Source organism: Electrona antarctica, assembly GCF_951216825.1.
Source record: "Electrona antarctica genome assembly, chromosome: 22".
NCBI classification, from domain to species: Eukaryota; Metazoa; Chordata; class Actinopteri; order Myctophiformes; family Myctophidae; genus Electrona; species Electrona antarctica.
Genome location: NC_136805.1, coordinates 13838257 through 13863256, shown reverse-complemented (window position 1 = coordinate 13863256; position 25000 = coordinate 13838257). Strand labels below are relative to the sequence as shown.

The 25000-nt window shown below is 43.9% G+C and overlaps 1 protein-coding gene across 1 annotated transcript in view; it reads right to left on the bottom strand.

The window, feature by feature from the left end:
* The window catches only part of exoc6 (exocyst complex component 6), an 84717-nt gene that overhangs the window by 12978 nt on the left and 46739 nt on the right, over nucleotides 1-25000 (bottom strand). Inside the window, 9 exon segments of the mRNA XM_079492230.1 lie at nucleotides 2200-2273; nucleotides 9080-9221; nucleotides 14629-14808; nucleotides 14930-15064; nucleotides 16068-16179; nucleotides 19132-19241; nucleotides 19785-19890; nucleotides 20010-20107; nucleotides 20685-20756. Of these exon segments, the coding sequence (XP_079348356.1) occupies nucleotides 2200-2273; nucleotides 9080-9221; nucleotides 14629-14808; nucleotides 14930-15064; nucleotides 16068-16179; nucleotides 19132-19241; nucleotides 19785-19890; nucleotides 20010-20107; nucleotides 20685-20756 (1029 nt within the window).

The window sequence follows — 25000 nt, the reverse complement described above, 5'->3', positions numbered from 1 at the left end:
GGGGGACCGCAATCAACTAAGTACAGTATATAGGACTTAGGTGGTTAAAAAGGGGATTCTGTCAGGGTGAATGTACAAACAATTAACTAACTAATCTGGTCAACTGTTTGGGTATTTGGCATGATTGATTTGTATGAACATTGCCTGGCTGATCATACTACAGCGTCACACAAAAGCATCAAGTAGTAGCAGATCTGCAAACTCAAAATGTGGCGCGCGCCGTGCGATGCAACAAGTTTTGAGTAGTTTGTAGATCTGCTATTTTTGGATTTGGAAAGTAACAGTTTTGGACATAATTATGAGGTTTCCACCCGACAGAGACAATTTCTAAAATACTCAAGTCTGTAGTAGTAGTTGTACTAGTTGCAATACTTCAAAAAGATTCAAATTAATGTTGTGCGATAGCAATTACTTTGCCAGGGATTGCATTTTCCCCCCTCCGCATGGAGCCTATATATCCTTTTTGGAAGGAAACTCTCGTTGGATGAACTCCATGTAACCTAAACCTGTTGATGGCTCACAACCTCTTTCTACCCAAGGCTAAGATTAACAGGTCAAACAGCAGTAAATAGAAGCTGTGTAGGGATTTTCTGTCTCTCTCAACAGAGCATTGTCAAATCGATTGTGATAACAAACGTCACGGGAAAACAAGCCCTACAGCTGCACGAAAAAGAAAAGAAAAAAGGACCCAATATTCCACAGAGTAACAAGGGCTGCTATTTGAACAGCGGCCACTGACTCGTGGCTGTCGGGCAAAAACCTTGTATCTCCATATTTTATTTCATAAATTAATGCCCTACCTTGTCGTACAACAGTGTTGACCTAAAATAGCCGACCTACAAGCGCATGAGCTTGTAGATGGCTAGTTTTGAAAGTGAAAGTCTTATAAATGTGTTTTATAAATATTTAGCCAATGAAAAGTATTAACAAGAGCTTGTGACTAAATACCAACTACACTGGATCCATTGGAACACAGGTTATTATTTATTATTTATTTTTTACATACAAGTTTTCCACCATCGACAGCGACGATATCTATGGAACATACTGGACTAAATACTTGAGTGTGGTCACCTTTCCATGACCTGGGCCTGTGGATGCCGGGCCGTGCCTCTACCTCAGGGTCAGATTAACGGGTCAGTATACAGACAGGCTACATTATGAACTTAAAAACCCACAGCACAACACTTCACATACCACTCCCATCCACTGCACAGAGTCACAATGTCTGTGTGTTTGTGTGAGCCCTTATAGGTGCTGCCACACTATCGAAAGAGCTGCGCACGTTCTCGGCTGTAAGCAGCTTCTTTTTACGGGTTTTTAGACAGCTGGTGGATGGAAATTAAGCTCCACCTCCGCGGAAGACTTGCGCGACGGCCAGATTCCCGGAAACGCTCTCTTCCGCGCAAGTCTTCCGCGGAGGTGGATCTTCTTTTCCATCCAACAGCTGTCTAAAAACTCGGAAAATAAGCTGCGCACAGCTTAAGAAGTGCGCAGCTTAAGACCGTTTTGCGCTTAGGTGTGGAAACGCTGTGTGTGTATGCACATGCGAGAGGGGAAGAAGAGATTTGCAATTTCATGGGTGCGTAAGTAGAGGAGCCAATAGTAGCACACGCCCACTCTTTAAACACACCTTAGAGGCTCTTATGCAGAACTCTGGGAGCAGGTGAACTTTAGGACAGGGAGAAAAAAGGTGAACGCCCGGGAGGGCAAATAATAAAGTGGAGACTGGCGAAGAGATGAGCTATTAAAATACACAAGACATGGAATGTGACGCAGGATGGGAGTGAAATACATAAATTAAGACAGGCGAGACGACGTGTTTAATTAAAGAAAAGTGGTCATTCCTCAGGGCTCAAAGAACGATGCGGATGAGAGGCGGAACAGGTCAAATAAAAAGAGCGGAAAAGAGTTTCAAAACAGTTCAAAGGTATGGCGGAGACGATTGATTGATCAACAGAAAATATATATTAAATGAATGCAATCGAATAATCAGTTTAGTTTGGTACCATGTAAACCTTTCTCTCTCTGTGTGTGTGCGTGTGTGTGTGTGTGTGTGTGTGTGTGTGTGTGTGTGTGTGTGTGTGTGTGTGTGTGTGTGATTTAGCAATTAGCCATGCCCTGTCACAAGCATTACAAAACAAAATAAGTTTTTCTTGACTGCTGGTTAAAAGTGTTCAGTTGTTCAGGGGGGTTTACCTGTCTCAGGTCGATGAAGGCCAGCTGTAACGTGTCTCCTTGGAACCCGGGGACTGGCTCTGAGCTGGCAAACACTGAGGGAGGAAATTAAAACAACAAGCGTGGCGTTAGAAGTTATTTCCACCTGTCTGTTAAGCTGTGAGTCACAAGAAGCCAGAATGGGACGAAGCACCCGTTACCACTGGCTCCATACATGATGATCGGCTACTAGTACTACTACTTCTGTAGTATGATCAAGTAGGGCGTTAAGTTACCAACAAAAAGTTCAAATATTGGCCTGGGCCATGGCTTAGTGGTCCAGGCACCTTGGCTGGTAATCCAGTCTGGCAGTGTGCCGCGGGTTCGACTCCCGATCCAGACGGCCTTTACTGCATGTCTTCCCCCCATCTCTCTCCCCATTTCCTGTCAGCCTACTGTCTGTCCCTTCATAAAATATATAAAATAAAGGCGAAAGCCACAAAAAAACATTAAAAAAGTTCAAATCTTGGGGTGGTCTAGGCGCATACCACATATAGGCTTTGGCCTGACAGCGTGTTCGAGTCCTGTTCACGACGAGCTTTGCTGCATGTCTCTCCCTCTTTCCTCAGTTTCCTGTCTATCTTCACTTGATCAATAAAGGCAGAAAAGCCAAAAAAACAAATCTTTAAAAAATAAAAATAAATAAAGCTCAAATCTGGAGATAAGTGGTTTCTACCTGACAGCGACACAGTATATGCGGATGTGCATCATGTGCGTCTGTACAGCGGTACCAGATGTGCAGGGAAGCTGGAAGTACATTCACTAAAAACGCTGGGACAACGCTCCACACGTCCCAAACTCTTCTCCCTTCTGGCTCCAAAACTAAGGAATGCACTTCCCATTGCAATCAGAACTGCAGACTCTCTCCCTATCTTCACGATAGATCTGGTCATAATGCTCAATTTATGTAACTTAGAATAGCATTTTATGTAGACATAGCACTCTATAGTGTGTATACGCATACTTTCATTATATAGATATTCAACTGATTCTTGACGACTACTTTTAAATGTATTTGATGTGTTACCATGTTTTGTTCTTGCTTACTGTAAAGGCCTCGACAGAGTCCGTTTTGCCTTGCGTAGGGGTGAGTCCAAGCGCACAAAAAAACCACAACCGTTTTTTCTTCCAAATAGCCTGCGATCTCGCCCCAGCTGTTTCGTGTTACTATTTTTATGCTCCGGGTTCGTGCAGTCATAAAGCCAAGGATAATCACGGACTAATTCGCAAAGCTGCGCTTCAAACGATGTCATGTTGGCGTCCAGTGAAATAATGTGATATAGCCATGCCTGTTCGTGTTTATGTTTACAACTGAAGCCGGAAGTGGCTTCCCTCTTGCTTAGGGGGTGGGGTGGTGTGGGGGTAAGGGCAGAAGAGGAAAAAAAACTCTCTGTTGCCAAATGTCACCAGGGGTACTTTTGCTCTGCTTGCGCTGCGTTGGATTGGGGTTCTCTCCTAGGCTGACGGATGACACAAGGGAGCTGACGCAAGGGGAGTCATTTCTCTCACCCTCCGTTGCATAGTGCTTCTTGTGCTTCTTCCCAGACCCTGTGTAGCGTTGTGAGTCAACATAGAGACAATGGGCCAACAATGCGGACACCAGGTCAAAAGTTAAGATGAGGTTAGGTTAAGATGATGCTTTTAATATTAACTCTGAAACCTTTTCCATCAGACATCGTGAGATCAGATGTTGACCTCCCTTTTCCCTCTACACCGACATTAGTCCCAGAATAGGGACGTTATGGTTGAAGTGCTGGTAAGCAATATTAACCACAGCGAACATTTTCCTGTAGAACTGGGGTCATGATTATCATGAAAACAAACGTGTGTGTTGACCACGAAACCTCAATCTATTGTCTTGAGCCATGCCTTTCACAGCAACCATGCATGGAAAGTCAATGGATTCCCTGCAGTCAAAGCAACAGTGAGAGGATAAGACAGTCCCTGGCGCTTTGCAGGAATTCACTAGTGTCAATATCACAATGGAAGCCAGTAGAACAGAATGGACACATGATATTGCCTTGTTGTGACATTCATGTTGTTCCCTAGAACACTGAACTCCGCACTGAACTTTGGCTGACCCGTACACGCACACAGTACTGTATATATGGCTTCTGCCTGAGGGGCTTCTAGGGAACATGTATGACACACTGTATACACACCTGCACGCAAACAGCACGCACACACACCATCTGTGCTGCTCTCCTGTGATGGCAAAGGGGAGTGATAACAGTGATGTGGCCCCTGCTGCCTCTCACTCTGCCCTGTACATTGCAGGCTGAACACGGTATGGTGGTACAGTCAGCAACTCAGCACAACCTGCACCAGCATACAGTACCATATCAGCTGGTTCAGGTTTTCATTTGATATGCAGTCTACATTTTGGGGGTTCTTGAAGTCTGAGAACCACTGGCTTAAAGCAGGCGACAACACGTCAAAGCCACCTTTGTCAGGCAGGCCACTCAAGACTCCTCGACTCCTGTGTGTCTCTCTCTTCCTCCTCCTCCTCCTCAGAGAACTCCTCTCTCTCCATTAACCTCCAGTCTACATGACCCCAGACAATAGCCAGGGCCAAAACAATAACATTATCATTCAAAACATCATTATGAGACTTTGTTCACACACGGATTAAAGTCTTTGGCCTGGCGCTTGTCCTTGAGCACTAAAGACAACACGGAGCTCTCTGCTGCGAGCCCACTGTCCATTAGGCCGAGAGGGCCAGTCTGTCTGTCACCGCAGCTTTTTACATACCAGCACAGGTTCATGCAAGAGTCACTGTCTGACACCATGTCACACGACATGTTGAACACAACATGGGGTCACTTCAAAGACTGAAGACTGAGTGTGTGTGACTGTGGCTGTTTGTGAGGGAGAGAATGCGATTGTGTGCTTATGTGTATGCATGCCCCTTCAATTAATTTAAGTTATATTTTTACAGTAAGTGGTTCGTATCAATGGTAACACTAAGTGGTATACCCAGAGAATCCAGCACTGGCTTTTCAGTGAGCTGGTGAATTTAAACACTTCCTGATAACTTTGGTGATTTTCTCCATTAAAAGGTCTGGAACTGTATTTGGATGTTCAGAGAATGCCTTAAGATATACAGATGAAGAACAAAAGGCTTTGATGCTTGGAATGGTTGCAGCGAAGAAGATAACTGTACTGGAAATCACCCTCTCCTCCTTGCTTCAAGAAATGGCTTAATTAACTGACTGTAATCTTACAGATGAAGAGAACCAGATCTCACAAGACATTCACAAAGATATGGACTCCCTTTACAGACCACCTAAATTAAAAGTATAGGTGAAAACAAAGGTCAAACGAGTATGAGTGTATAAGATGAAAGATGCGCACAATGTATGGCAGTGCTCTGTTTCTGTTTTGTTATTATGAAAACCTGCCTTTCCCGTCAGTCGTGTTGTGTCACGTCAACACGCCTCGTGACACGTCACGCCTCGTGACACGTCACGCCTCATGACACACTCCATAGGTCGACCTGACATCATCAATATGTCGATCTGACATCTGTCTCTCGTGCTTCTCAACTGTGCCGTATTAAGAAGCTCTGTTGTTTCAGGCCTGAAGACCTAAAGAAGAAAAGGTCCATATATGGACATTCCCAGACAATGCCCTAATGCAATCCCTGCTATGCCCATATATGGACTTTATGGAGGATATATGGAGATCCTTGATGTCATCAATATTAAGCCCATATAGGGTGTACCAAAATCTCCTGGAGGGGGCGTCAACATATGTGTCACGTGGTAGCGGCCGCCATACTTGCTGGCTTGTCTGGTTTGTTTACATTGAGCGACTATCCGTGTGCTTGTATACGTTCTTTTTTTAAACTGACCTCACAATGGTGCAGACTTGCTCAGTAAATAAGTGCCACAGCAGGTCACGTTGAGGAAATGAGCCAGAAAACGGAATTAGATGTTCAGCTTTCCAGCATGGAGACAGCATCAAGGAACCCAGATTGACAAGTTTACAAAAAGACGTAGAATGGCTTGGATCGGCGCACGGGCGCAGAGACATAATGTTCAACAAAGTATCTAAGCACAGCCGTGTTTGTTCACAACATTTTCCTTGTCCTTGTAATGTATTTGGGCCCGACGTTCTTTCTATCCACCCTGGTGTTGGTTCACTATGTTGTCGCCAAGAACGAGCTTAATATTTACAAATACATACCACCGTCACTCTATTCTGAGTGATGTGGGCTAGAATTTAATGCCCACGAGAGGGCCGTCCCAAGCTTTTCAGACACCGCCCCCCTCTTGGTGACGTACACGTTCTCACACGCTATATGGGAATGTCAATATATGGCCATAGTGACAGTCTCATGATAACCAGTGTGGTTGCCGCGACGCAAGTCACACTTGCAAACTAACCAAGTTACTACACATGTATCTCCCATGTGTAGCTGACTATCATAAAAAAAAAGAATATATCATATTCCTGTTTGTCTTGCACCTGGGCCATGGATGTGCGTGCAGTGCACTACCTTCTTCATGAACTGATACACAAACAGAGAGGGAGGGAATGTGAGGAGACAGCAGAGAAAAGGGTGAACTACTAAGTAATCCACAGGTGTTCTGTGTAAGACAAGACCCAGAAAAGAACACTTTGTGATTCTCCTCACCTTCTCTCTCTCTCTCACACACACACACACACACACGCACACACACACACGCATGTACGCACGCACACACACGCACGTCTGGCCCTGTTCTGACCCTCATGTAGAGGAATTTCCAGGAACATGAGATCGAACCCAACGTATGACATTCTGCTAGAGATTCACACACTTTAGTCTTGTTTGCCAAGATAGGATTTTAAGGAACATACTATATACTCACACAAAACACACAAGCGCGCGCGCGCTCACACACACCTGCACGCACTCTCACACACCTAGGAACGGAACGCACACACAGGCACTCACACAGACACTCCTCTCACTCTAAGGCTAGGGAGAGTTTTTGCTGCGAGTGCAATCAATCATTTAGGATGTACAGCATGTCACCTCTGTATTATCATCCTTGCTATTCCGAAGGCAGGGGGGGGGGGGGGATGACTGTGCCTCACAATGAAGGTACTGCGCTGCTGTGTTGGTTCGAGTTGAATAAAGAAGGCATCATAATTCATAACTTCTCTTCTGTTGTTTGGTTAAAAAATAAAATAAGTTTACACTCTTATTTATTAAGAATTAAAGGGATATTTCACTTTAAAAAAAACATTTGGTCATTTTATCGTCCACTCAGGCTTATGTGAACACCCTAGAAAGTTTTTAAGTTACTTAATTCAGTAATTAGATATTAGATGTTCCTTTTAGCTGCCCCGCCCCCTTCCTATACAAATACGTGAGGGGGAACCTCCTCCAGGAGGAGGCCGGAGGAGACTAAAACTAAAAAAAAAATCATTAAAAATAAATGAAAACAGTAAATGAAAAAACACGTATTAGAAGGACAATATCAGTCAACAGAAGAAAGGACTGTTTTGGATGAATCTATCATGGTTAAAATGGAGATTGAAGTTATAGTGGGTTTGTATAGGAAGGGGGCGGGGCAGCTAAAAATGAATATCAAATATCTAATTACTGAATCAAGTAACTAACTTAAAAACTGTCTGGGGTGTAAGCCTGAGTAGACGATAAGATGACCAAAAGTTGTTTTTTATTTCATTATAGGTGAAAAAAAGAGATTTCTCATTGCAACACATTGTGAGCTTCTGGATGTGCTATTGTTTAGAGTATAGACTAGGGCTTCAGTGGTTAAATGAACACTCTCTCTCCCACCTCCTCCCTCCCTCTCCATCTTCTACCTGTCACATCCATTTGCCCCAGTAAGAGAAAAAAATTACATGAACCAAACTGGGTGAACTGCCTGCAAATCTTCAAACGGAGCAATGGCCGACCTGCCTGTCGTTCAACATTTTCCCTGTGTAAGAGGCCACTGTGTAATCTACAGTGGCAGCTCTAGCCTGCCCTGGATACTTGGTTTGTGTAAGGTGAGTGCTGGCTGACTGGGGAAGGTTTAACCTCTGTCAAATTCACTAACTGTGGGATGTGGATGACAGGCTGACTCAACACTTGTATGAGGGGAAAAGGGCGTTCGGGGTATGTGGCGTTCAGGGTAGGCCACATACCCCCCCCACCACCACCACCACCAATATGGAGGCCACACCCACCACAGGAGGTGTTGGCGAAATACAAGGAAGTGGGCTTCCTATGCCAGATGACTTCTGTGCGCTGACTGCGCTCACCCGTGTCGCCAGGCTCCTTCCCAGACAATTTCGGGGAGGAAAAGAATTGTGACTAATTTTCGCTTTTTTCATGTCATATGAAAGCAGGGAATCATAGCTTCAAATTGACATATTGGTTGTTCAGTTTGACCCACCGGTTTTGGAGATATGGCTTATAGAGTAAACAGCGAGTTGAGAAAACAGGCTTGAAAGGTTCACTTCTGTGGTCTCTAACATTACACCTAGCTACATGTTTGGGCATTTGTTTCATATTTACATGTCGATTTCAGACATGCTCTAGTATGTGAAGAGTCTGCCTGTGCTATTAACTCATTTTGAAAACAAAAACAACAAAAAAAACAAGTTTTTCTCCTCTGGTGAAAAGCTGTAATTTGCACGAAGGCAGGCTCTCAGTCAAATCTGGTCACAGATAGGTCGCAGTATAGACACACACACACACACACACACACACACACACACACACACACACACACACACACACACACACACACACACACACACACACACACACACACACACACACACACACACACACACACACACACACACACACACACACACACACACACACACACACACACACACACACACGAGTACTCACATTCACACTGTATGACGTCCAGGTTGAACTGCTGTATGGCCCCCATGCTGATCTGCTTGAGCTCTGTGTCCAACAACATCTGCATGAGGGACGTGGACAGATGCTTGCAGGCGGACATGCACGCCGTCTGGGCCACTTTACCCTGCAGGGAGAAGGACAGAGCAGGAGGGACGGATGGGACCAATGGAGGACGGACAGAAAGAGGAGGGGAGAGGGACAGAGCAGGAGGGACGGATGGGACCAATGGAGGACAGACAGAAAGAGGAGGGGAGAGGAAGGGATGGGACGTGCGCAGGAATAAAATGGTTGAGGGAGAGAGAAAGAGAACGGGGGGGGGGGGGGGGGGGGGTTGGGGTTAAGAGGAAAGAGGGGAGATGGGGTAGAAATATAGTGGGGGAAAACAATAAGAGGGGAGGAGAGATACATTGTTACACTGCACCTTCGTATCCGGGTCAACAACACAGTAAGTAAGGCCACAAACATATGCCAGTCAAAGCATCCAGCATACCATACCTGAACATCTGCCATGGAGTAGCCAGGCCTAGCCCATTTCACTTAACTTTCAGTTGGCCAATATGCATGATAGATCCTCACAAATACCAGACAGTGGATATTAACGGTGGTTCATTATTTCACCTGATACATTTGGATACACTTGAATCAATCACGATGGAAAATACTTAGTTAATACTGAATCTTTCATGTCATATTCAATATACGGCCCAGCCTTATCTTTACTTTTAATATGCCATACATTGTGCTGTGATTGCTAGTCGAATATAAATTAATTTGTTGCATTGTGATGAGTTGGGCCAGGAAAGCTCCGTAAAGCATGTGAGAGGATTTATAATGCTATTATGCCCGAGGTCTGTGTCCTTTGCCAGATTATTGGAGAAACATTGAACACAGAGGGTCTGATACATGCAGGTAAGGCAGAATACAAAACTCACAAACAAACCTCCATTTAGTTCCATAGCATCACAATTGCTACTCCCGAAATCAAACGTGGATTCTTAACATTTCAAATACCCGGACTGGACTGAGTTTGACCCGATGGTACTGTACGCAATCGTTGTCTTTGCAGTGGCGTCAAAAAAGTTAAAACTGAGCTCCACTCCGTGCGCTTGAAATGTGAAGAATGACTTTGAATGGGACTGTACGCTTGCAATTAGTGTTTGTTGTACAGAGAACCGGGTCAGCAAACCACCACTGTGACAACAACACTGAAACACATTCATGCAACACTTCTCCACATCCAGGGATGACGTGGCTGAGCTAAGTTCATGGATCAGTCACGAGCAACGCTCCGACTAAGATGATGTTACTCTACAAATCACTTCTCTATCAAATCAAACAGGACTGAATACACAATGAGTGATTCCCTCTCTTATTTAAGAGATGCTGTAGGTCACAAAACAAAGTCACTGATCAACTGCAAAGAGTTGAAGCCACAGTGAGGATTCATATATGAACATTACAGTGTGCATGAGTGCCTACAGTATGTGCATATATCTGACATATAAATGACAAATCCTGATTCTGAGCTCCACAACATCCCTGGTGGTAACACTCAACTCCATGCTGACAACTGACTAGCAGACAGACAGCAGAGATACACTGAGCAGTATCAGTCTGAACTGACTAATGGCTCTGTGGCAAGACCGCTTTGCAGCAGTTTGTCAAAGGGGTTACTTTCACTTGGCGCCATTTCTGTCGACTGAGGGGAATCACTAGCAAAAATCCACATCATTGAAAAGTTGGAGATGGACACTGACGTTGAGGGAAAGTAACAGACGTGATGAACCTGTTGCGCCAAAGCTAATTCATGTAGATGGAGAATTGGAAGTCCCCGTAAGAAAAGGCAGCCCCCCCCCGGCTAAACCATTTAAATGGGCAAAGGATCAAATTCTCAAAAAGGGGTTAATCCATTGAGACCTGGAACGCATCCATGTCACGTTAGCGTTTAACCACATTAACCATTTACCCATTTTGGGCAGGAACCCCTTTTGGTGTTTTAAACATGTTATAATTTAGCTATTGAAAAATAGCAGATCTACAAGCTCATAGCGCGCCACCGAGTGGCGCGCTATGAACTTGTAGGTCTGCTATTTTTTTAAAATCGTTAAAATGTGCCTCAAATCTTTCCGAAAATTGTCATGATTTAGAAAACTTTTTTTTTTAAATTTCGACGTCAGGCCTGAATGGGTTAAGAGCTACTAGACACACCCTGCCTTGGCCTCTATGCAAACGCACTGGGGAGGGGAGAGGAAAACCTAGTACGGAGAATCCAGGGAGATCTCCCAACATGCAGGTGTGGTAGAGGTCAGCAGGCTTGTTGTATAAGCCAAGGCGGGAGAGATGTGAAGCTGTCCAGAGGTCGTTGCGCCAATACCCAACTAAAAGTGAACCTCCGGGAATATTTATTAGACTTTGACAGAAATGATGACAATCAAAACGGACTTGAATCAGAATTCCTCACTCCATCCAGCTCAGTTGAGCCAATATGAAATATAGAAAAGAGGAGCCTCGACAAGCCCCAGATTCATCCCTGACTGACTGATTGACTGAATGTATGATTATCCTGAGGGGGTCGAGTGAACTTAGAGCACTGAATCAAAGGGAGCGCTTTACCCACAATGCAATCTCACACATTCCTGGGCCTGGTGCCATGCTCGTGGAGAGTTCCAAACTCAACAAAGCGGAGCTTATAGAGAGATAAAAAATTAAATAAAAATCCATCACAGGTTTAATTTAGAGATGCAGGTAATTGGGCCAATGTACGCAAAACAGAAAACTGTTGAGTAAGACATTGTTGTCCAAGTACATATTCAGAAAATAGTACCTAGACAAGTTAAGACATCAGCTTCTTTCAAAACTAATTCGGAAACACAATTTCTTAATGGGATTAGGAAGGCTTCTCTAGGATAGCATTCAAGACTAGTCTAGAGACTCAAACCAATGTGTTAGGCAGATAATAAATGCCATTAAGATAATGAATATTAGGGCTCACCTACTACTACTAAGTACAGAGTGGAGGGAAACCATGAAATCATCATTAGTAGCTAACTACTATGTAAGGAACCATGGCGGTGAATGTGATTATCTTTACACAAACAAACATGGCATTCTGCAGGTGGGTGGTCATGGTTCGGATTCCTAAAGGGCATGAAAGCATCAGCTAAATGCCTAATAATAAAATGCAGATGTGAACAGAAATGTGCATCACAACATGGGGGGTTAACCACAGGTGAAGTAAGAAGCAACAAGGCTGGAGTGTTGGAGCTTAATCCACAGTCAGACATGAGCATGCTGTTAACACCCCCCCCCCCCCCCCATCGCTCTCTCTCTCCGTCCCTCGCTGTACTGCAGCAGTGCAGCGACGGCCAGGCAGGAATACTTACCGACATCGACGCATGGTCATTGTTGTTATTCTGAGCAGAGACACCCCCAAACCAACCAAAAAAACATGAAAGGAAAGAAGGGGACGGAAGGAAGGAAGGAAAGAGGAAGGAAGGAAGGAAGGAAGGGAGGGAGGGAAGAGGAGAAAAAAGTATGGTAACGATAAATGGACAAGAGGAGATAGATTTCAGAGATCGAGCATGCTTGGCAGGAGTCAAATTAATCAATGAAATCAAATTTGGCCGTAACTCATAAAATTAATCCATCAAAGCGGTATTCATCGCCGGGGTGGGGGGGTTACGAGACAGAGAGACGGGAGACATTCCTGAAAACTGTCGAAAAGGAGCAGGAAGAAGCAGAGGACTCGTTGGAAACACAGACAGACAGGGAGAACTTGGAAATGGGGAACGAGCAGGCAAAGCAGATCATCCGACAGAAAAATAGAAATGAATTGAGGCTGTCGGGCAGCCCAGCCCAAAGCACATTCAGATGGATCCAATGACTGCACAGTAAATATAATGTATCAAATATTCAGTGAGCGCCTTCAGACTTTGTTCTCATTTATAAGTGGTTTTGAAACCCTATGGTACCAGGCAAAAAAAAGAGGCCTAAAGCAAAAGATGGGCCAAGGTTTGTAATTAAATCACCCTCACAACTGCAATTATGGTGTAATTACTCCAGTAATGATCGTTCTATTGGTTTATAAAAACCGTAATCTCTGTAAAACTTTCTAAATTCTAAAAACCTCTGATGTAACTTCTATCGGGTCTCACACTCGTAAATACCTTTGTTTGTTATGAGATTTTGTTTTTTATTTGAAGGCGAAAAAACCCACAAAGCTCATAAACAGCCTAGGCACTAATACAGCACATAAGTAAGCCACGGTAAGGCTCCGCTTCAAATGAACACCACTTCAAATGGTCACATCACTTGCTGAACGCCGTACAATGACAATAAAGTAGGATACATTTTCAAACGTGCCAATTATTGCAACCGGGATAATAAACTTTAGGGTTTATTCTCTTCGTTTCCGTTAAAACATTCATCTGAATGGTGCTAATAGTTGTTACTGCTACTTTGTTTAAATGTTTTTTTTGTGGCTTTCGCCTTTATTTTATATTTTTTTATGGAGGGACAGACAGTAGGCTGACAGGAAATGGGGAGAGAGATGGGGAGAAGACATGCAGTAAAGGCCATCGGGATCGGGGGTCGAGCCCGCGGCACACTGCCAGACTGGATTACCAGCCAAGGTGCCTGGACCACTGAGCCATGGCCCAGGCCGCTGCTTGCTACTTTGTTTAGGGATGTTCACAGCAATACAAATGCAATGCTTGTGCACAGCACAACTCTGCACATACTGTTGGTGTGGACTGCCTGGGTATGGACTCTCATTTATGATTGTTGATGTTGTTTTGTTTTATCACTGCTAACTTCTATTAACATGTGTATTGTTCACATTGATGAACTGATGACCAAAATAAAAGTGCAACATGATAAGAGGGGAAATTTTTAATTTTCTAAATTTACATTTTCAGCCCAAGTCTCCCCCCCCCCCCCCCCCCCTGTGAAATTCAAAGTGGTGAAAAAATAATAACAATTTTCATTCACACCCACACACACACACCCATATATATATATATATATATGTATACATATATATATATTTCTGAAACAAAGACACCATTAAAAACAGCACGTAGGAGCACGTTTAAAGCGGACACATGTTTACAACCCCTCGCTGGGACGGCGATGCAGGACACAGAGGTGGGGGTGGTTTGTGTGTGTGTGTGTGTGTGTGTGCACGCGTGTATGTGTGTGTGCACGCGTGTATGTGTGTGTGCACGCGCGTGTGTGTGTGCGTGTTTTTACTCAAATAATTGCGATTAACAGCTTTGAGCCATGTTGTGAGCTTGTAGATCGCCTATTTCCACTACTTCTTATACATTTGTTTTCAAATTGATGGCATTTCTTTGATTTCTTCATAAAAAGAATCATTGAATTTGTTTTAAATTCAAGAAACAAATTCTTTTTTTGGGAACGTTTTTTTTTTTTTATGTTTTGAAAATAACATTTTAAAACAAAACGTAGGAAACCAAAAAAATAAAATAAAATCCGGGACCCAATAAAAATGCAGTGGGTGGGTGACTCACCGGCAGGTGTGTGAAGACCTGGAAGGTGGATCTCAGGAAGTTGATGAGGTCCATGAGGTAGCCAGAGGCGCGGCCGTCCGACTCCGACATGCCCCACTCGTAGTCCGCCAGCTGGATGAACTCATCGATCTTCTGGTTGAGCTTGGTGTAGATCTCGCCCTCTGCTGCGTGACGGGCATCCTGAACACACGACATTGGTTGGGATGGATTTATTCTTTTTTTCCCTCTTCTGATCAACAGGGTTGGTTTTCTCATAATAGCAAAACGTGTACTTTTGTGTGCGTGTGTGTGTGTGTGTTACCTTGAAGGTGGACAGACCGTAGAGTCTGGTGGTGTGAACAGTCTCGGGGGAAACATTAGTGATGTTTGTTATGAACTCCTCCAGGTAGCGGCAGGCCTGCTCCAGGTGCGTGGTGTTGATGATGATCTGTACCAGCTGCACGCACGCACACACACACAAAAGCAAACGTCAGCAGCGGTGTATTGACTGAGGTGTTATTGAGTAAGGGTGCAACGGTTAATCAAACAAATTGATGATAATTTGAGCCCAGCCCTTCCTAGCTCACTGGGTGTGAACAAGGGTTTTCACACATTTCCGCCTAGCAACAGCAGCATTGAAACAAGTAATTGTGTTTCCTAGACATGCTTTGTGGGATGAGTGTGAGAGGAAGACATAACGTGTATGCTATTCTCAAGCCAAAACTATGCAAAACCACAAGCCCCAGCCACCGGGAACTGACGTGGATGGATAGCTCTCGTCTTGGTTCATGTGATAACCTGTCCCGTGCACCGCAGCTCGCCAACTTGGACCGGGCGTTTGTCGAGTGACAAAGGCCTCGCTATCGTCGATATATGGTTGGGACCCGGATCAGACATTGAGGAACCGGGATTGGCTCCATCACATTATTATCACACTGTCAGAGCTGGTATGTGGACTCTGTGTCCGCTATACAATTACAAAACTGGTGGTTCGCAAACTTTTTAATTTCAAGAACCACCATAACTCTGAGAGTGTACACATGGAACCAATTGGACCTGTGCTACCATTTGGTTCCATTTGTACACTCCCAGGTCCACCGGGGTTGAATCGGTTCAGTTCTCTTTCCCCGCTTATTATTGGTTCCGAAGTTGGTTCTGAACTGGAACCAAAGAAATGTCAGCCGGTTCCGTGAAAGCACCAAGGTTCCAAGAATCTAGAATGGAACCAGTTCTAGAACCAAAGTTCTTTTGGTTTTGGCCTGTAAGACCTGTAAGGGTCCATTTGGAACCCCTTTATAGGAATCGTTAAAGGGACTGTTAAGGAATCAGACTGTTAAAAGGGAATTGTTAACGGAACGGGAATCGTTAACTGCCTAAATCACCCAACCCTAGTCGGCACGCCTCGCACATGCACATACGTTGAGTGCACCAGAAGGTTGGCCTGGGAATGTCAAACTAACCTCAGTCAGCCCTATGTGAGGTTTCTTTATGAGGTTTTGAAGGCAGCAGCTCAGCGTTCTGGTCAGCAGCAAGTTGGTCGACTTTCGTAGCATGTCGTCAATCTCTGTCGAGCTGGATACAGAACAAATAAGACAAGGTGTGAAGACATAACAGCCAGGGATACATAATATCGTTTATGTCGGGCCAGAAACCTAAATATAGTTGTTTATCTCACAATGCATTGTATCACAACGCATTACAAGCTTGTCTGCTATTTTTGTTATTTTGAAAGTGAAAGTGAAGTAATTATTAATAAATTAAATTATGAATAAATATTTAACCAATAAAAAGTATTGTGACTAAAGAAATAATACACTGGATCCATTGCAACAAAGTTTTTTTTTTCTTTCTGAAAAGTAACACTTTGGACATACAATGTTTCTGCAACAGTGAGGATAATATGAACAGGGCACCCCAAACGTGGGTATTTTGGCTTTCTGTATTCATGTGTGTGTGTGTGTGTGTGTGTGTGTGTGTGAGAGTGTGTGTGTGTGTGAGAGTGTGTGTATGTATGTGTATGTGTGTGTGCGTGTGTACACTGTACACAAGAAAAAGATAGGGAGCAGACAGTGATGGAGGGGGAGAGAGATTGTGTGTGTGTGTGTGTGTGTGTGTGTGTGTGTGTGTGTGTGTGTGTGTGTGTGTGTGAGAGAGAGAGTGTGTATGTATGTGTGTGTGTGTGCGTGTGTGCGTGTGTACACAAGAAAAAGATAGGGAGCAGACAGTGATGGAGGGGGAGAGAGATTGTGTGTGTGTGTGTGTGTGTGTGTGTGCGTGCGTGCGTGCGTGCGTGCGTGCGTGCGTGCGTGCGTGCGTGCGTGCGTGTGCTGTGTGTGTGTGTGTCAGGGGGAGGTGAGCAAACAGTTCCCAGATCCAGCGGCTAACTGTCAACCAATAGTTAAACAATGTTCAACCAATAATGTAAGGCTTGTTTGACCACCATTCAAACATGTGGCCAGTGTTTAAGTAGCGTTTAACTATACCTTATCACACAAAGATGTAATTAGCACCAACAAGATAGCTTTGTAAACCACATACACACACAAGGCAGAGAGAGAGAGAGGGGGATGAGACAGATATTAACCCATTTAGGCCTGACGTCGAAAGAAGCAAAGATTTGAGTTAAAATGTTCACTCTGTAATAATATATATTCAAAGATTTGAGGCACATTTTCACGATTTTTCAAAAATAGCAGACCTACAAGTTCATAGCGCGGCACTCGGTGCCGCGCTATGAGCTTGTAGATCTGCTATTTTTCAATAGCTAAAGTATAACATAATGCTTTAAAACACCAAAAGGGGTTCCCACCCAAAATTAGTTAATGGAGAGAATTAAGAAAATGACATATAAAAACTGACAGAGGGAAAGAGAGAGGGAGGGAGGGAGAGAGAAAGAGCATGGTTAGAGAAAAGAGAGGGAGACAGACAGCACAGTGCCAAAACAGACCAACCAGGGTCAATGCAAGGGTGCTCCAGTCTCACAGCGTGTTTGTGTATCTAACGACATACATGCACACATGCACGCACACACGCACGCACGCACTCGCACATTTTCACACACACTTGCTTCTGGGCCTCGCCGTGCGTCCAGAGTCACAGCAGTGTGATTGGTTACCGCCTGCCCTCTATTGATGGCCTGTGAGATCCACACCACTGGTGAACATTATTCATTATTAGCGCTTTAACCCATTTTGGGCGGGAACCCCTTTTGGTGTTAGCATTATGTTATGCTTTAGCTATTGAAAAATAGCAGATCTACAAGCTCATAGCACGCCACTAGGTCTGCTATTTTTGAAAAAAATCGAAGAACGACTGACATAGAAACATAGCTTTTTCAGAAAACTGTCAGGATGTAGAAGACATTTTTAGAATCTGATCTCAGGTCAAAATGGGTTAAAGTCTGCAACGTAAGGACAATGCAATACAATACTGAGCTGAAATGTACCGTATTACGTAATTAGGTCGGAGAGGCTTATTGTCGGTATCGTGTGGGAGTCTATCCCTGTTTCTCAATGAGCTATAGAAAAGAGCCCTGGGAGATGGATAGCTGAGCTGGAGCGCAACACCTACTATCAGCTCCCAGTACTTACTTACCGCACGACTACGTGCTACTCATAAGATGAGTTGGCGGTGCCTGAGATCGAACCCAGTGAAATTGAAAAATCTAATGCATTTTAACCAGTGCTGGAGCAAACCTGTGTTTGGCATAGTGGAAATACAGCGCATGCACGCACGCACACACACACACCTCTTCACAGGTAGATGTGAAAATAAATATGCAGGGTCATCATATCCCAAAACTGTTGAACACCTGCTGCTCCTGATTACACTGACTGACATACCGAGGAATGTTGTAACGACCTGTCATGTGTGTGTGTGTGTGTGCGTGTGTGTGTACTGTGCAGTGTGCATGTACGTGCACACATGTGTATCGCAGACTTATCACTGCAGTTACGACATTCTAGCTCTGACGGTTTTATGTGTGTGTGTGTGTGTGTGTGTGTGTGTGTGTGTGTGTGTGTGTGTGTGTGTGTGTGTGTGTGTGTGTGTGTGTGTGTTTGTGCAAAAGGTGAGCAAGAGAGACAGCAAATATCGCCGCTGTCGGGTGGAAAACCTTGTATTTCCAAAACTGTTACTTTTCCCGCAAAAAAAGGTCTGTGTTCCAATGGATCCAATGTATTTATCATTTAGTTCCACACTCTTGTTAATACTTTTCATTGGTCCATCATTTATAAAACCCACAGACACACTTAACCACTTCCATTACCACTTTAAAAAAAAAGGGAAAAGAAGAAAATGGCCGACATACAAGCTCACAACGACCGACTATTTTTGGTACTTGTGTGTGACACAAGTTGAAATATGGTCGCTTGTTTCTTCCAGGAAGAACATAAGAACCAGGAACCAGGATTTATGTTCCAGGAAGAACATAACTCATGGTCGCTTGTTTCTTCCAGGAAGAACATAAGAACCAGGAACCAGGAGTTATGTTCCAGGAAGAACATAACTCATGGGAGTTCCTACCTGCGGTGGAGTGACTCGGAGAACTTGAGGCTGGCGTAGATGAACTCTTTGACCTGCGTGTAGATCTGAGGGACTGACTGGGACATGGGCAGCTTCTTAGGAAAGTCCTGCTGCTCACACAAACACACAAACACAGCATTAGAAGACTGACCGACTGATCAACGAACCACATGAACCCCAGCGTCCCAATTCTGGGGGGTAGTAGTTGGCACAAATAGCAGATCTACAAGCTCACAATGCATTGCTTTGCGACGCATTGTGAGCTCAGCTGGTAAATGTGGTGTAGATGGAAAAAAGGACAAGACCAAGTATAGAGCCCTGGTGGATCCCGGCTGCATATAAGTGTTGAATTAAGGACCATTATTCTCCACAGGGCCTCCGAAGAAGTCCCACATTTATACATCGCCCTGCGATTGCTTAATAATCAATGTGGCTTTTGAAGACTTGCATACTATAACAAACAGCCTGTCCTCTAGACTAGATAGATAACTGATCAATGAAATAATAAAATTAGATTGTAGTCATTGAATAATCTGTTATTGACGATGGTATGATGAGTTCACCCATGCCGTTTGTGCCGTTTCAGTGGAATGGCCACTGCCCGATTTAACCACCACGGCCTTTTCCATGCCCAGCAGAACGGAACTACCAACCTTCTCTATCTCTGCGTCATGGAAGGGGAAGCGGCTGACCACCACTTTATATTCTTCCTCCGTGTCCACTGGAATAGGACTGTAGTTGTCCAACTCAAAGATCTCCCTGTGTGTGGACAGAATATATTACATATTATTGTCTGTTTGTTACGAGCTCAGATGAGGCATTAAGATGTCCTGGTCATATCTGTCTCTATGGAGACAGAGACGGCACAACAGACCTACCTGAAGACCAGCGCCCATTTCTTGAGCAGAGTTTCGTTGTATTGATCTCTGACCTCGAATAGCAGGTCAAACAGCCGGTTCACTAGAAAGCCATAACCCTGGACGGACGCACGCACGCACGCACGCACGCACGCACGCACGCACGCACGGACACACGCACACACGCACACACGCGCACACACACACACACACACACACACACACACACACACACACACACACACACAGGGAGAGAGTGTCACTTCACTAAACTAAGTCAAACTAAATGTAATGCCTACAAGTGCTTGTCGGGGTTGGGGGGGGGGGGGGGGGGGGGGCTGGGTCCTCAGTTAAAATATGATTATTTTTGGGGGGTCGCGGCTTGAAAAGTTTGGGAACCCTTGCTTGGCATAGGAAACCAGGTTTATTTGAGTTGTAAATGTCTACCACATCAGGGCACCACAGTGCACCCAAACATCTGTCCAGTGCCTTACATTCATTACAGTAGGTCTGTGCACATCAGAACCTTCAAAGTTCACCCCCAAAATCTTTCCATTACTCACCCCATGGAGACTGGATATACTTTAGTTTTTGTCTCATTAGTAAACCAATAATTTGATCAGATTGAAATTATGGTTTAGGAATGCGACAAAAACAAAATAATATCAATACCATACCAATACGATCAGAACCAACCTGTAGAGTGTCGGCGAAGATCACAATGAGGTTCTTCAGCTCCAGAACCAGGTCTGGGTCTTCACAGTATGACTATCAGAGAGACAAACACATAATCACAGTATGACTATCAGAGAGACAATCACATAATCACAGTATGAATATCAGAGAGACAAACACAAGCATGATGAAAAGACTACAGAGCACAACAATATCTTGCATTTTTGTTGTATTATTACTCTTGTTAAAGGGTAAGACCACTTTTGTGGAGGTTTGGGTTGCGTTTGTTACCTTGCCATGATATAACTCCAAATGTGGACATTTGGAGTCCTCATTGACTTACATTGTACGCTGAAACAGCTCTCAAAGTCACTCTTTTAGTAATGAGTTTTGGTGATTATCTATATTGTCTGAATCAACTTTGCTTGTGTTTGTTTACGTACTAAAAGAGTGACTTTGAGAGCTGTTTCAGTGTACAATGTAAGTCAATGAGGAGCATATTTTGAATTATCAATTTCGAATCACTGGAGCAAGTTTCTTTAAATTTCATGCATAAACATCATGGCAAGGTAACTACACAACCCAAACCTCTACCAGAGTGGTCTTACCCTTTAAGAGAGGATTCATTAATACAACAAAGACATCGTTATCCTGTTCCTGGAACTGTCAACACAATTAAGTCACTGGCAACCATTCCCACACTGTACTGTACTGTATATGTTGGCCCTAAACAGAGATATATACAACTTAATGTCATCAGCTTTGTAAATAGTTTTATACAGATTGCAATTCTTTGTTGTGTTGTATGAACATTTAGGACTGTGGCCAATAGCATGTGCATGGCAACAAGAACCCCAAAAGGGGTTTCCGTCTGAAGAGAACAAGCAACCAACTCCTGTGTGTGAAAGCACTTTGCCAAGAAAACAGACTCCAATTCTGATATTTTGAATTCTGTTTCAGGGCTTCGTTTTCATCCCTAAACCGAAGGAAACGGAACATAAGAGGTGTAGTGTTTGTGTGCTTTGTGGTCTAAATTACAATCAGCAGCACCGGCGATGTTTCCGAGCGATTGTTTGCAACGATGGCGGCCGAGCACTTCCTCTGAACTCAATTCCACCACCAAGTAAAACGTGATTCATACTTAGTTGCACGCTGGTGTTACATGATGTAAAGCGTGATTCATACTTAGTTGCACGCTGGTGTTACATGGCCGTAAATAGCGCATATACAACGCATCACATTCATGACACGTTGTGGACACTGGACGCTTTTAGGCTTTCAGCCAAGCTGTTCTAGGTGGGAATTTTGCCTTGCTGATCTCTATACAAGGGAATGGATACAGAATTGAAAGGGGGGGGGGGGGGGCAGCAGCGGAGTTGGTCCACAGAGCAGAATCGATGACCATGTCTGTCAGAGGGACACCCAGGGTTGGACAACCTGGGTGTCATGTCTAAGGTCCACACACGTTTCTGCATTAATTGAGTCCCAATGTATTTCTGATCGCATGCAATGCACACATTGCTTGCCAAACATTTCCCATTCTAATCTAATCTCTCTCTCTTTCTTCTCACACTTAATTTTGTGACTAAATGGGCGAGATGAGATGCATGTCAGTCTTGACACCTTTAAATCAATTGCCCTAAATGAATAGGCCTAGTGTAAATAAACAACACACACATCTTTTGAGTCAGCTATTTTGTGGGAAAAAAGCCGTAGGCTACGCTTGTAAAAGTATCAAATCAACAGACCTCCGTCAGCTCATGTTGTGTGTGCGCATGTGATAGAAAGGGAGGGAGTGTGTGCTTATTTAGAAGCTTTGCAAAACATATTTTAACTGTTACACATGCATTACTTTTTAAAATGAAAAATACAACCAACCAAGACATCAGACAAATCACACACAAACACCTATTACACCTATCTTGCCCGACAGGTACAGGTACACTTTAAAGGCTCTACTTATCTAACTTGGCATTTTATGTAGACATAGCACTATAGTATATATGCATAGTTTTATTATATAGATATTCCACTGTTAGGTTCTTAGCTTATGTATGATTCATGATGACAATTTATATGTATATGATGTATTACCATGTTCTTGTACATGCTTACTGTAAATCGCTCTTGATTAAGAGCGTCTGCTAAATGCCTAAATTGTAAATTGTACACAGACAATAGAATGAAGATAAGTACAGACAAAAATAAAAACGCCAGCATAAATGACGGTGCTTTTTTACGCCGCTATACAATTTACAATTTAGGCATTTAGCAGACGCTCTTAAAACCCTTGGGGTGCCACCCCCAATAGCAGCCCTTTTGTGACATATATTCATATTTTTAATTCATCATTTTAATGCCAAAAGAAAAATCCGCGATTTACACACTATATCTCATTTTGACGGGGCAAGACTATAGTATTGGGACAATCAGTCCTGATGGTGGCGGTAACGTCACCATTGTGCCGATTCTGACCAAAAGGAGCGAGTGAACGATGACCACATCCGGTTTGGATCAAAATATCCGGTAGTAGCTTTGCTACTGTGCAACAACATCAGATGTCCGGAATGCTAAGCTATCATCGTCTTTTTCATAACTAAGTCAAATTAAGCTCTAATCAAGCCCAAAACATCGCATTTTACGCAGCGATGCATGCGCGATCATGCGCGTGCGTGATCGACCATGCACGTGCGGATTTCGGCCGGTTTTAGGAACATTACATCGGCCGTTAGCCAAATTAGCCAAAAAATGCTACATTTTGCTACATTAAGGTCCCGATTAGGCTCCTGATTGACAGCCCGTCAAATCCGTCAACGGGAGGTCTGGATTTATTGATTAAATCCGTCAAAACCGTCAACGGGAGTCTAAGGGTTAATCCAGAGCGAATTACATTAAGCAATAACAAAAAGCATGGCATACATCACATATATAAAAAGTAGTTATCATGAAACATGTGTAAACTAAGAACGTAACAGTAGAGTATCTATGTAAACTATACATACTATACTATATTATATATTATACATGTGTACTATAAAGTGCTATGACTACATAAAATGCAATTCTAGTGCTGTCTACGTAACATGCTATAAGTCTGTTTAAAATACTATCTAAGTCTACATAAAGTGCTAACTAAGGGGCTAGTGCTACGGGCCATGGTGGAGTCTAAAGAGGTGGGTTTTCAGACTACGGCGGAAGATTGGGAGTGAGCTATGGGGGGATATCTTCATAAACGTGGCTTCTACTGTATGTGAACACATAAAAAGGTTACTGCTCTTCGCTCTCTCTCTCGTCCCTTGGTCTGTGGGGTGATTTATGGCCCCCCGAAAACAGCATGACAGCGTCGTTAAACATTGACATAGGGAGCCTGTCGCTGTTTTCTCTCTCTCTCTCTGTATCTCACAAACACACACACGCACGCATAGAAGAGTGTGTAAATCAATGGGCTAAATGAGCACAGCCTGAGATGCGACAGAGAACAGCAGCCAAACGGCTACTGCCTCCCTGCCTCTCTTGTTTACACGGAAACACATTAAAACCAATGCACGCAGAGGTAGACCTATTAGGACTTGAAGCAAGATGAACACATACGCAAACGTGCATGCACATGCACATTGCGCACGCACGTGCGCACGCACGCACACACACACGCACACACACACACACACACACACACACGCACACACACACACACACACACACACACACACACACACACACAATGGAGTCTTGAAAACACACGCTCACACAGATATCGTCTCTGTCAGGTGGAAACCTCATGTGTCCAGAAATGTCCCTTTTCAGGATTCAAATTCAAAAAGAGCAAAAGTAGCAGATCTACAAGCTCAGAACACGTCGCTTTGCGCCAGGTTTCGAGCTTGTGGATCTGTGCAACTTTTGAATGCTTCCGTGTGACACTGTAGTAGTATGTACAGTATGATGATGAAGTACGGTATTAATTTACACATTTTAAATTTAAATTAAAAACATGGAGATAAGAGTTCTACACCAACGATATACAGGTAGACCTACTATGACTTATAGCGCGCGCACACACACACACACACACACACACACACACACACACACACACACACACACACACACACACACACACACACACACACACACACACACACACACACACACACACACACACACACACACACACACACACACACACACACACACACACACAAGATACTGAAGATGAACACAAGTGCGCAGTTGCGCACACATATGCTGCATTAGTCTTGAAAAGACACACGGGCATACATACAGCGAAATTCTGAATGAATGAGTGAGTGAGTGAGTGAGTGAGTGAGTGAGTGAGTGAG